This window comes from Drosophila grimshawi, unplaced genomic scaffold (genome assembly GCF_018153295.1).
Source record: "Drosophila grimshawi isolate 15287-2541.00 unplaced genomic scaffold, ASM1815329v1 contig_1367, whole genome shotgun sequence".
Classification (NCBI taxonomy): domain Eukaryota; kingdom Metazoa; phylum Arthropoda; class Insecta; order Diptera; family Drosophilidae; genus Drosophila; species Drosophila grimshawi.
Window position 1 is genome coordinate 2,114,196 of NW_025062889.1, and position 13,928 is coordinate 2,128,123.

At 40.0% G+C, this 13,928-nt stretch overlaps 3 protein-coding genes across 3 annotated transcripts; 1 reads left to right on the plus strand and 2 right to left on the minus strand.

Moving 5' to 3' along the window:
• Window positions 1-5,482: 5,482 nt before the first annotated feature.
• On the plus strand, window positions 5,483-7,348 carry LOC6568735. The gene has a single exon (XM_001995144.1). It carries the CDS (start codon window positions 5,483-5,485, stop codon window positions 7,346-7,348), a length of 1,866 nt encoding a protein of 621 aa, XP_001995180.1.
• A 498-nt stretch (window positions 7,349-7,846) lies between these two features.
• Window positions 7,847-9,481, minus strand: LOC116805912. The gene has a single exon (XM_032741090.1). The coding sequence runs from the start codon at window positions 9,479-9,481 to the stop codon at window positions 7,847-7,849; it is 1,635 nt and encodes a 544-aa protein (XP_032596981.1).
• A 593-nt stretch (window positions 9,482-10,074) lies between these two features.
• Window positions 10,075-11,286, minus strand: LOC6568734. The gene is given in 1 exon segment (XM_032741089.1): window positions 10,075-11,286. A coding segment is annotated over 1 exon segment (1,212 nt).
• Between the last annotated feature and the right edge of the window lie 2,642 nt (window positions 11,287-13,928).

Below are 13,928 nucleotides of genomic sequence, written 5' to 3' on the forward strand. Positions count from 1 at the left end.
AGCATTGGAACCCGTGGCAAGTTATAATGAAAACTTTATGCATACAAACAAACAAATATTGTAAAAGCAAAACGAAATGCGAATAAATAACAATTAAAATTAAATATTAAATTAATGGAGAAAAACTTTTATTTACATGTGGGTGGCTGGTGAGCTTTTCACTTTACAGTTGACAGGCAACGCTGACACAAAAAACCCTTCTGGATGCAGGGTTATATAATCTGCCGGATATAAATCAGCTCAATGTTGCACAACATTTATCGGCATTTATCGCCATTTCAGGCACCAAAATTCGCTAAATCTCGACTGTGTCAAACCGCTATCGATGAGCATGAAAAGTTGCTATTCGAAATGATGACCATCGAAATACACTCGAAAAAGGCCTCAAATTCCATTATAGTCCGCAACTATTGATTTTCGAATTACGCGTATTTTTGTAGAATTTTTTGCTGTTCAACATTTTTTTTAAAACCGCCTGCAGAGTCGAATTTGATTTGCGTTTCGAGCAAAAGACACAAATTTTGGTTGATTTCCAGCCCCAAGTACCAGGCGCACAGAAATCAGCAGCAAGCTGCAGTTTATTTTGCAAAAAAGCAAAGCATACTTTTATGCTGAACAATTTTGGGACATATTAAAAAGCAGTGCATACTTTTTATTGCAGGGCATTTTAAGACCCAAAATATTTAATTGCATACTTTTACTGTGACGAAAACTTGTTTGGCATGCAGTAAAAGTATGCTGAGCTTTTTCTAGTAGTATTCAGCAATTCCTGCTGATGATGAAAATGAAGCTGAAATTAATAATTTTAGATTGCAATGTTCAATGAAATGATGCTAAATATTTTAAGCTCTTCGATAGCATTTGACCTTTTCAGCTAAAAAAAATGCTGACCTTTTCAGTATTTTATATTTTTTATTTTTATTGGCAGTTGTGGCAGCGATCCCAAACTGCAACAGCGAAATGCCCAATTAATATTACTCAGTGTCAAAGTATGACACTCTGACTGCACAGATTCGATATAAATAAATAAATGATGGGGAAAACCAAAAGGAAAATGGCAAAAATCTTAATTGCTGCCACATGGAAAAGTTGAAGAAAGTTGAAGAAATTGTAACTTACTTGCTGAGCTCCAACGCGCAAAGTTGAACCTGTGAGTTATGTGGGAGCTGCCGGGCGTCAAGGGGGAAAGCGGGAAAGGGGCAAAGGTCTGTGAGCGGCAGCGCAAATGACTTCATTAGTTTAATTGCAAACATTATAATAGTGCAACCCAAAAAAGTTGCTGTTAAAACAGCTGCAGAAGGGAAAGCATTCCCAAAACAAAAAATCGGGAATTTCACTCATTTAGCAAACGATTCTTGTCTGCCTGCAAGCAACAACAATTGTTGCTTGGCCAAAAGAGATAATGAGACAAAAGCAGAAGCACTGCCATGTTTTCTTCCATTTTTGTTTTTTTTTTTTAACATTTTTTCGTTTTTGCTGCTGCATAAAATGGCTGCATTATGCAGCGAAAAAAGGCAAAGCCGAAAAAGAAATCTCCGCCAGCTGCCAAAATGCCAAGCGGTTAAGAGAGCAGCTGCCAAAGCTTTAACAGCTTTTCGCATTGCTTATACTAATAATTAAGTTAATCATTGGCCAAAATGCACTTAAATTTCGTGCGTAATTAATTTTGGTGAAGTTTTAACAGCTCGGCAAAGTTTCTAGACGCGTAACTCACGTGTGCCGTATTCATAATTCATAAATTCCACCCCTTAAAAAATGCTATTAAATATTTTATAGCGATCTGTTGTTGTTTATTATCGTTTCGAATTTATTTTACAAGTTTGAATTTAAATTATAGTACTAAATAATTAAACTCTTATAGAAATAGTAAATAGAGTAATAGCCTTAGACTTTTTACATTTTATCCATTTTACTTATCAATTTTAATAATTATTTATTTTTAATTATATAATATTTGATATTCCTTGTTCATTTTCAGGAGCTTATTTCCTTATTATTCTTGGCCTCTTATACACCTTATGGATCCCTTGCAATTTCATTATATTTTTGCTTACTCAGGCATATAGGAATTTCCGTATTTTCCGTTATTGCCACATAATGGCATTTCTAACGTTTTTAGCCTCATTCTCGTATCGAATAACATTAAAAGCATTTTTTCTTTTCTCTCACACACATTTTTCCTTGGCGCGCATACAAACTTTTAGCATAATGGCTTATTGGCAACGCTGCTGCACACAAGCACACACACAGACACACACACACACACACCTCCAACTTCCCCCTTCCCGCAAACTGGGAGTTGACTCCACTCGACACCTATCCGCTTAACTGGGCCCATTAAAGAATGCATCAAAAAAACGGAAATTGCCTTTTTTGCCAAAGCTCTTGCGAGCTGCAAGTTTGCCCGGTTTCATATTGAAAATTAGCTGCTCTCCGATATTTATGTGCAAATTGCATTTACCAGTGATGCACATCAAAGCAGGTGCAAAAGCAGAAAAGAACAAAATTGATGCCATAAAAAAAAGAACTTATAAAAATGAATCGCACTGAAAAAAGAAAAAAAAAGAGAAAAGTCTTAAAGCTAAAACTTGTTTGGCAACAAGTTTCAATTGCAAAATAATTATTTTTCATTAATATTACAGTCGGTGCTAATGAACACACGCACACACACAAACTTACTGTCTGCACCTGTTGTACAACCAGAAAAAAGAACTGATAAAAGCCAAAATAAACTTCAGGTCAGTTGAGAAAAGAGAGAACACATTCTGGCAAGAGCAAAAAATTAGAAAATACATTTTTCAGCATTAAAAATTGTTCGACGTGCGGAGATTGCGGTAATTTCGCTTAACAGTTAGTTGCTGCCAAGCACACGCTCACACACACACACACATGCACAGCTGGCCAGTGGTTGAAATGTTTCGACACATGCTGCGGTGCCAGTCAAATACACCTGCTCGCCACTTGATACAAGAGGGGGCGAGACGAGGGCGTCGGTAAGCGAGTGGGTGACGCTAAATGTCGAATGTGCAGCCCCAACTGTCGGATGGAGGAGGACACAGCAGCACACACACACACACACATACGCACACATGTATACAGAGACAAGGACAGAGGAGGCAGGAGGCCAACAGCTGGCACTTGACGTGAACAGGCGGGCAACGAGAAACAACTCGAGGGCCTTCGCTTCAACTACTTTTTGCAACACTCGCAACATTTCGCTTCCGCTGCCAAATGGCAAAAGCACATAACAACACACCAAAACACATACCAACACACACACATACACACAGAAATACACACATGCATAGCGGAATACATATTTACACATGATACATTTAGAGCTGCGCTGTGTGGAAAAAGTGTAACTAAAACAATTTGAAATAAGATACTTCTGTTGGACAACAAAATAAAAATGGAGATACAAAGAAAGATAGTACATTTTAATGGAGTTGTCAAATTTATAAATTAATTCGCAGAGTGTATGGATTTTAGTGTGTTAAATACTATAAGTAGTATAAAGTATAAATAAATACAATTTTTCGCGTATCAACTAAGCTGTGGCATCGTCTTAAATATTTTCTTCATCATGCAATGGCAAATAAAAAAGTGTGAAGACACCCCACACACACACTCCAACACACACTCACACACACAATAAGAAAGCGCAGCGTTTGAAATAAACCAATGAAAAAATAGCGAATGGCGGCTCAACAAGCTGGCTTAATGTATTTTAGCGCTTGGGGCGCACACATTAAAAACCACATACCCAAAAAAAATAGAAAATAAAATGCTGAAATGCTGAAATGCTTGTCTTATGTCTCTAAGCATATTTCTTTTCTTTATTTTTTATTTGCGTCACTTACATTTCGCCCAACCAACACGTTAGCCAAGTGAAGTGTAGCTTCAGGTGTTGGCCAGCTGCTTTGCTTCGCACGATACTCAACTATGCGTGTATGAGTGTGTGTGTGAGTGTGTGTGTGAGTGTGTGTGTGTATATGTATTTTGAGAGGTTCTGGAAATGTGACAACAATTGCTTTTGGAAATTGACTTACAGTAATGCGCATTACAATTACGTAAGCAGCAAATCCCCGAATTTGACAAATCATCGAGCAAACAAAAAAGCAGGCAACAAACTCTGTCAATATGGCATTATGGCCAATAATAGCAAGCGTTAAATGCATTGGCGCGAAAAACCTTTTGGCCCCAGCATCAATCATAAATGTTTTAAGCTGGCTTTTGTATGTTCTCTGCTTGTGTGTTGTGTGTGTGTTGTTTGTTGGCTAATTGCATTTGCTGTAGAACGCAACTCGATAAGCTTAGCCTGCTCTGCTAGCATTTCGGCTTAATTATAAAATTTCACATCAATTAAAGCCAACTGAAGAATGTGCAACAAGGATTTCCACTTACAACCAACCACAGAGAAAGCGTTTAGTAATCGAACACCTAAAAGTAGGCAACACATTTTAAATACTCAGTGAAATCAATGTGTGTGTGTGCTTCTCTGTGTGTGTGTGTGTGTGTGCCTGCGTGCATGATTTTTAATTGCTAACGAGGCCCATGCACCAGAATAATGACACTTTAAGCGTCAAGCTTTTAAGTCTTTAAGTCAAATTGCGTGTCCAGCAACGATTTGTCCAATTAAATGGAACTTTGCGCATAAATACGGCTAAATAGCCAATGTGAACGATTTGCACTTGAGATAAGATTTAAATAAAAGGGTTTCTCACTTTTTATGAGTCAATAAACAAGTACACAAAACAGCATGTTGATTTATACCCTGTATACCCTGCCCTGTCAGTGTAATCTTGTTATATATATACATATATATATATATATATATAATCTTAATATATATCTTCCTATCTAATTATATATGTAACTGACTCAGTTTTGAATCGGAGTCAGTCGGATTAAACTACTCTATATATTCCTTGATAAGCATTTTTTTCCAGCAACATTTAATACTCATTTGCCACATATATATAGGAAAATATCGGTTGTTTTTTGAAATCAATAATCGTATCTGACTTTGGGCAGATGTTCTCTGATCTGCAAGGGTATTTCAGCGTCGGCATGCCGAACACAGCTGCTTTTTCATTTTTTGCACACAGAGACGCCGTTCCTAAAAGTGAGGCCCAAAAAGGGGTTGCAAAAAGTTGTGGAATTCGGAGTTCCGTAAAGCTCTGATTTATGTGCAAATAAGAATGCATATCTAATATATTTTTAAAGGACCTTCTTCCTATATTCTGCTGGCGCTCCTGTCCGTCGGCCAATGTAAACAATTTTGATTGCCTGCCAATAAACAGCTCGTGGCTGGTTGCGTTTAGCTTCGTTGAAAATGCCAAGCTTTCGGTGCTGGAATGCAATAATCAACACCATCAACTCTAGGAATTAAGTGGATCACACGCAAGGCAGGAATGCGCCTTGGATTGGACACGTCAACCTTGCATTTCAGTTGCGAATCGACAATCGTTCCATAAATATGGAGCTCATGTTCAATACTGCGCGCCCAAATGTGCAGGGCACCAAGGTGTTGCAAGCGATAAACACCACATTTGTATTCAAAATTGTGCAGAGCATCGATGGAGTGCATCATTTTCATACTCTAATCTTGTACATAACGGAGAAGCTGCGTTTAAGCACACCCGGCGCAGTACATTTTTTCAATCAGATGTGGCTGATCTTTCCGCTGGTACCCCGCATAATTGTAAGGAACAATGAGGGAATGAGTAATACGTTAAGGGATATGATTAGCACACCATCCCTGGTCCTGGTCCTAACAACAGATCGTACGGATCCCATTATGGAAGTGGCGTCAAAATCACTCACAAGCAGGCGATGGCTAAAGACAATATTCATACTCTTTCCCTATTTGAGCAGTGGCGACATTCACAATAACTTTACCACATTCACCGAGTTCTCGAACATCTGTAAGAATGTGCTGCGCTGGGCATGGGAGAAGCAGTTCATCAACTCCTTCCTGTTGACGATTGGTGAAAATGTCTACCAGCTGGATCCGTATCCAACGGAGAGCATTGTGAATTATACGCAAGTTTGGCAGGATGCTGATTTCTTTCGTCCTTTAAATAGGCATATGAATAAATATGTGGTGAGCACACCCGTCATGTACGACATGCCCCGGGTGTTTAAGGGTGCGGATCAGAAAACTATCTTCGGCTCGAGTGCAAAATTGTTTTTGGGTTTTCTGGATTATGTGAATGCCACATTGAAGGATACGAGTGCAGATATGATGAATAAAGAGTTCGATTTACCTTATCTGCTGGAACTGGTTTCCCAAGGTGTCTATGAGACCCTGATACACTCCTATACGGATCTCGCTGCCAACTACTCAACGAGCTTTAGTTATCCCATTGCCATCAATGATTGGTGTTTGATGGTGCCCTTTAGAAACGGCTCGATGCAGGAGCTGTACGTGAAGGAAGCATTAGAAGATGATGTTTGGCTTATCCTGATTGCAATCATATTTTATATGGGTGTTTCCATATGGATTTGTACGCCAAATCGTCCGAGGGATTTCAGCGCCGCCCTGCTGCAGTGCGTCTGCAGCCTGACAAATATGCCACCCATTGCGGTCATCAAGATAGCCACCTTAAGGATGAGATACTTGTTTGCCATGTTCTCCATCATGGGCTTGGTTGGCTCCAACATGTATGTCAGCAAGATGACCAGCTATTTTACAACTGCTCTGCAGGAGGAACAAGTCAACAGCATGCAGGATGTGATCGATGCCAACCTGAGGATACTGGTTGTGGACTATGAATATGAAGCACTCGCTAGCATGCCGGAACAGTATTCGCCACGATTCATGCAGCAGGTGGATATGGGGGAGACTCGTGTTGTTCAACGTCATCGCGATAAATTGAACGCAACGTATGGTTACTTTATGTCCAGCGATCGTTGGGAAACGATTGACATGCTGCAGCGGAATCTGAGGGTGCCCGTGTTTAAGCTAACGTCAATCTGCTCGGGTCCCTTCTATCATGTTTATCCCCTGCCTCTGGATTCACATCTGCGTTCACCGCTGCAGGAGTTTATACTGATTGCTCAGGAGTCGGGTCTGCGACATCATTGGAAGTGGGAGGCCTTCTGGGAGGCAATGTATATGGGGGTCTATCAGTGGACTATTGTCAATGAATCTCCGGTGCCACTCAGCATGAGTTTCTTCTCCAGCATGATGCGCACCTGGTGCGTTGGACTAGTCCTCGCCGGGCTCACCTTTATCCTCGAGATGAAGTGGCATCAGCACGTCTTTGAAGAGTATTGCCTGAAGTCGTACAACAAACTGCGCAGGATTTTCAGAAGACGCAGGAGAGCCGGTAGACGATGAATATGCAATCGGAGGATTTTCAAATTTCATTGATTTTTATAACACATATTTTTATACACATCTTTACAATAAAAATATATATCTTCAGCTATACCACCATTCATTAAGTGAGTCAATTTTTATGTTCTTAAAAATTATATATTTTGGTGAATTTTGGAATTGAAAATGGAAAAGTTTAAAGATTTTTCTTGAATTTATTTGCATTTTTTGTACTTGTTTTCACTACAAAAAACGCAGTTTGTTTTTGTAGAGTGACAATTATGCATTGAATTTTGCAAAACTGATTCTATCGAAATGAAAATATATATCTACCATATATTGAGGTCAACTGGAATTTAAAATACGTGCAAATTCGCATTGAGATTATTATTAAATTAAATATTTCATTTGCATTCATTCTGCATTCCAATTTATTTTGCATTTTAAAATATAAATGTCGATTGTTGTTTTTCATAGACATGCATCAACATTTGTATATTTTTATATATAATTAAAGAATTAATTTCTCGAGTTGCGTGCTAGAAACACTTCCAAAGCAAAAACGATAGCTGCAATTGCTGACATTGTCACAAGGAAAAAGAATGCAATAGCCAAATGCTGGAGACCCGCCGATTCGAAATCCTTGTTCTCCTGCAATCGTTGCACTAATCCCGCATGCATAGCAGACTCAAGGCTGATCCGGGCGTAGTAGTAAAGCAGTCCGGACGAGTGCACCCGGAACGTAAAGTATTCCAGATCACGCCACAGCGATGAATCCTTCTGCATGGGGTATGCCAGGTGATAGGAGCCGAAGCAAATGTCGCTCATCTTGAACTGGCGCTGCTTCAGATGCTGCTGCTGGCCATCCAAAAACTGCCAGGTATCCTCGGTGACAAAGTACGCAAAGGAGCTATTGAAGCTCAATTGATGTTGAGCAAAAATTCCACTATCCACAGGTCGCAACAGTTTACTGAACTCCACTGGCAGCTCGGTGTGTGCTTGCAACAGAAACTCCAGCTCATAGTCGATGATCATGACTGGAAGCTGGGCGATTATAATGTCGTCCATAGTATTAAGTTGAGCATGGAAAAGATTGACGGTTAGAATGCTGCCCAAAGTCGATGTATAATTGGCCGACAAAAAGAAGCCATGAAAGAATACGGCAAACAGCAGCAAGAAGCGAATGACAGACGGCTTGTGTAACAACTGCCGTCCAGTGGATATATTGATTATATAACAATAGGAGTTGAGCAGGGCGACAGTGGGTCCCTCAGCCGCATTCGCCGAACCCAAGCACAGCCAGAGCAGCTCCAGCAAACTCAAGAGTACAAAGGTGCCCAGCACAAAGAACCAAACAGTCCAATCGAACGGTTGCAGTGCATAGAAATAGGTGGAGACACTATTATACAGTGGCACCATCAGACACCAGCGGACCACCAACAGTGGATAGCTCTTCTCCAGCTCATCGTCAGGCATAAACAAGGCGTAGGCATGGGCTGAGAACTGAATTTGTCGCTCCCTTACCAGTTGGAGTGTCTGCTTCATGTTGACAGCCCTTCCACCCAGTGCATCTTGTGGTAATTCCCACTCCTTAAATCTGCCATTGATATGCTTGACAAAGGTGTTGATGATGCGATAAGTGCTTCCCTCATAACGTTCTCCCACACGAAATAAATGTGGTACATCCTCTCGCAATGGTGTCGCAAACTGGTATCCACCCACATTCTTGCTAAGATTTAAAATCTCTTTCATTTTCTTCTGCATAAACTTTCGCAGATCTGTGCGATTTTCGATCGTCATCTGTGGATATTCGCTGGCGCCAAACAATTGATTGATCCCATCGACAGACTCGAAATATAGTAGGGAATTCTCGTACTGATAGCGGTTGAGGAAGCGACATATGTCATACATCGGTTCCATATCGCTCACTTTGTCCATTATAATGATGATCAGTAGATTGAAGTGCCTGCCGATCAGTACCTTATTGGCAATCTGGAGGATGGGATCATTGGGTCCGTTGGTGAACACAAAGTTGGCCTGATTACGCCTCACAGCTGATAAGATTGCCCTCATCTCCGAGTTATTCGTGTTAACTATCTGAGTCAATTCAAAAGCATCGTCAATTGTACGTATGAACTTCTCCACATTATCCATATGGTCTCCGTCCAGTTGCTGACTAATGTACCACCCCAGATCCTGAAATGCAGCAAAAGTATTAAAAGTTAGTACTAATCTGCTAATATATTTCAAATTGAAGGCATAGCCCCATTGAAATATGAATATGCAAAGTATTCCTCTCAATAAATTCATGACTGAACTTCAAGAAGCACACGACTCGTATACGCAATGTTGACGGCTCGTTACGCATTTAAACGTATTTGTAGTTTTAGGAAAGTGCCCAGGGGATCAGTTACAAACTACAAGCTTTATCTGGAACATAACAATTAAAACAAATGGGAACATTAAAGTTGATTTAATCGATTTCGTTCGATGATTAATATTACATTTTTACATAACGAATGAGCTTATTACGAACTGGTCAAACATACGATAAGTAATTTGTTTTTGTAATCCCTTGGATCATGTTTGGCTATAAATGCAGCCAGTTCATTTTTTGAAGGCTTAACGATTATTTTCGACTAGATTATACCCTGTTTTTTAGTTACACCTTTTCAAGCTAGCAATTTTCTTTCGTTATGTTCCAATTCACTCGATGAACTAGTTCAAATATATATCGCTCTTAGTCTCTACTTTTCCCAGCGGCACCACAAATGTTCCAGGCCATAGACCACAAGGCCTGTGAGTATACCCACTGCCAGTACAATCCAGGCTATCGCAAAGAACTCCACGTTCAATGGCTCCACGGAATAGCTGTCCACAAAAATGTTTGCATAATCGGCACGCAAGGCATAGATAAAGGCCATCTCCTCCCAATATTTCCAGAGACCCACCTCACGCACATACAACACAAAGCGATCCAAGGCCGAGGCAAATGGCGCCTCCCTTTGGAGGGGAAACGCCTTGAGTACGCCCCCAAAGCAGATCTTGGACATTTGAAAATATGGCTGAATTAGCACACGTTGTTGCCGATCGAAGAACTTCCAAGTATCATGGGTGAACACATAAGCATAGTTCCTAGATGGATGCGTGAGCAGTTCCTGATAGTCCGGTCAGCTGCGTGGCTCAAATTGTGCCTCCAACGAAGCGATATCCGTAAAGGGTACAATCCGCAGCTCCTCCAGCAAAGTGTCTGGTATAATGATGCGCACCCCGGACTCAATCAGCTCTTGCAACGTATTAATGGGCTTCACAAAAACCGGCTTCATATTGTAGCTTGTGAAGTGACTAAAGTAATAAATGGATATTATAAATCCCTGGGCATAAAGCAGCGTGTAGAAGACGATCATCCTTATGGGTGGGCTTATAAGCGGCAAATGCACATTCATGTTGGGACTGTACATAAGCAGTGCCATGGCATGGAGCAGATTCCGCCTGTACGGGCTGGATATGCGCTCCGGATACTGATTGTAGCGCAACAGGAATGCCACATAGAAGATGCCAAGGAAGAGTGTTGCCCAAACATAGCGACCCAATGGCCACACCACATACATCCATTTGGACAGCTCCGGTGCCAGGGGAATCGCAACGCAATACTTTCCCACTTCGATGGGATAACTGTATTTGACATTCGATGAGGAATTGAGCAACATGGTCCTGATGCTCACACCATGCAGCGACACATTGTAGCCTCCCTCGGCCATCTGCTCCTGCAACTCGCTCATCGGAGGCAAGCTGGCTACATGATCCAGCCGCAGCTGGTAGTGAAACACGTTTGCAAATGTCTCCATGCACTTGAAATGGGGTCCACAGTACAGTGTTCCCTCGTTTCGCGTATCATTGACAGCGAAAGCGTGCGGTATATCCGAACTGACAGGTGAATAGATGTGATCCACTATCATTTTGCTGACTGACTATTTGCACGATTCGCGTTGCAGGCCACATTTATAGCTGAAGTGCTAACTTGCTGTGACTCCGTTGGGGCGGGGCTTAGTCCTGCTCCTGTTGCCAACAATGTCGAACAACTGCAAATTATCGCAACTCACAAAATCTGAAATGCAACAAGCCAAACCAAACGGAATCAACGATTCAGTTCTGACTCTGAGACGCGGCAGACTGGTTGGCGGCAGTCTGCATATCATTAGCAGCCACTGTATGCAGTCGATGGCAATACAAAGTAAATACAAAAAATATATTAACTAAAATGTTTTTTGTTTGATGGGTAAACAAATTGTACCAAAATAAATATGCTCAAAAAATTTATTAAATCATCTTCATAAACATAAATCGAAAAAGTACTAAAACAAATGGCAATTAATAAACTGTATTTTGTGTTATTTATTTAAATTATCTGAACCACTGTATCGCAATTATTAATCGCAGTTTTTTGCTGCCCTTTGACCTCTATTCTGAATTACACTGCACACAAAGCCGTACCACATTTGGACCACTCTCCTCGCGGGCGAAGGAGCTAAATTTCTCTGTGTGTTTTTTATGTTGTTTGCCATCAAATATTAATTTGTAAATACGGCACAGAAATTTGCATATTTGTATGTTATCGTCATACGGTCAATACTTGTAAATAGCCCAACTCTTTTGCGTAATTATTAGAGCGCGAATGTTTACACACATAGTCACACACAGCACACACACACAGCACACATACACACGCACGCTCACACACACAAAAGCAGTCCACAAAAATTGCAAACAAAAATAGTAAAATCCGTGCAAAAAATTTTACGGATTCCTGTCTCTGTGTGGGTGTGTTCGTATTCCTGTTCGTATGTGTGTGTGTGGGTGTGTTGTGGCTATGTGTGTTGTGGCTATGTGTGTGTGCTTGTACATTTTCAGCTCACATGTAAACACTTTATAGCTCTTTTTTTATACATTATAAGAACTTTCAGCACGTAACGCCAAAGTGGTGTTAAAAAAAAGACTGCAAGCCCAACCCACTTTGAGCCTCAGTCTCCACACACCCCTCTCCATACACCGCAACCAGCTTTATATTATTTGTAAATGGCGCACAATAAAAACAAAAAGTGCCATTGAAATAATATTCTGCTTATGGGTAATTACAAAATCATTAAATGTAAAAAATTATTTTACGAATTCCGGTTTCAACGGGATATTTTCAGTTTATTTGAGTTGTCGACAATTGAAACTTCTTTACAGGAAGTGTCTGATTTTCCATAAATATATATATATATATTCTGCTGTTGCCGAGCAACTTTTGAAGTTGCATTTGATGCCAATTATTCAGGTTGTGTGTGGAAATGGAATGCTCAAAGGTGTGCTCTCATTTTTTTTGTAAGCGCTTTAATATAATTAATTGAGTCCAATATGCATCTGCTTTGTCATTATAAGCATAACGCTTATTGATTAAATTATAAATACAATTCGATTTGCAAGCAGCTTGCTTATAAATCATACTTTACACGCCGCTCGTGCAATTTATGTTGATGACAAGCAAACACGGCTATTTTCTTATCTGCCCAAACAAAAATATGGGCATCATTCGTAAGCCGATAAATGTATTCCATTTGTGTAGCAATCGCAGAACGAATAAAATACTCACACATATTTGGGTGGCGACAAACATAACTCATTTAAATGCCTCTGGGGAGTTATAAAATCCGACGCATTCAAGTCAGCAAGTCATTAAAGGTTGTCAGTTAATTCTGTTTGCCGGGAGCAAAGGGTATATAGGTTTTCCAAAATAATTCCACTTAAAGTGTTCCGAAATCAAGAGCTTATTAGATTTTGTAAATTTAATATTAGGTTTTGGGTATCTCTGAGTCGACTTTGGCGCTTAAGCCTCGTCCTGGAATTGGAATAAACACGCAATCATAAAAAAAGGTACAAATCCAATTGTGCACACACAAATGCAAAACATAAAATGCTAAATGGTAAACGCAAAGGGATTGCTTTCATCTTTTTAATGGGTCTGAGCACACATGTTTGAACAAATTAATAGAATGCCCCAAAGGTAAAATAATAATTTGGTTTCAATTAGAAAAGTGCATTAATTTTGTGTCTGCTGATAAGCAAACTTGTTTTTAGCGAATATGTGTTACTTTAACTCCGATTCCAATGAACCCAAAGGTTAAACAATCTATTCACATAGATTATACTCAGTTATCAGTTGAATATTTATGAGCCTTATATTTTCAGCGACAAGATAATCTATTTTTGGAACGAGGAACCAGTTTTGAATGCCAGACAGAAGTTAATCTGTATTTTCTTTCTTAAATTGAGACCTTAAAACGTAACAAAAATTTAAACATAATCAAATTGTTTATACTTAGTTGACCCAACTCGGTTCTACAATCGAAAGCAGAGCTAGGGCCATAAAGTGCTGCTGATAGCAAAATGAATTGAAATGCCAACTCGAGTCAAGCAACACCCCAGCACCCAATACACCCCCCACTTCCTCCCATTTACCCTGCACTTCTCTGCTGTTTGAAATTTAAATTCATTCATAAACCAAAATCTTGTTTATTGGTTGCTGGTCGGTCGTTTGTTTGGTTGTCTTTGAGTTATT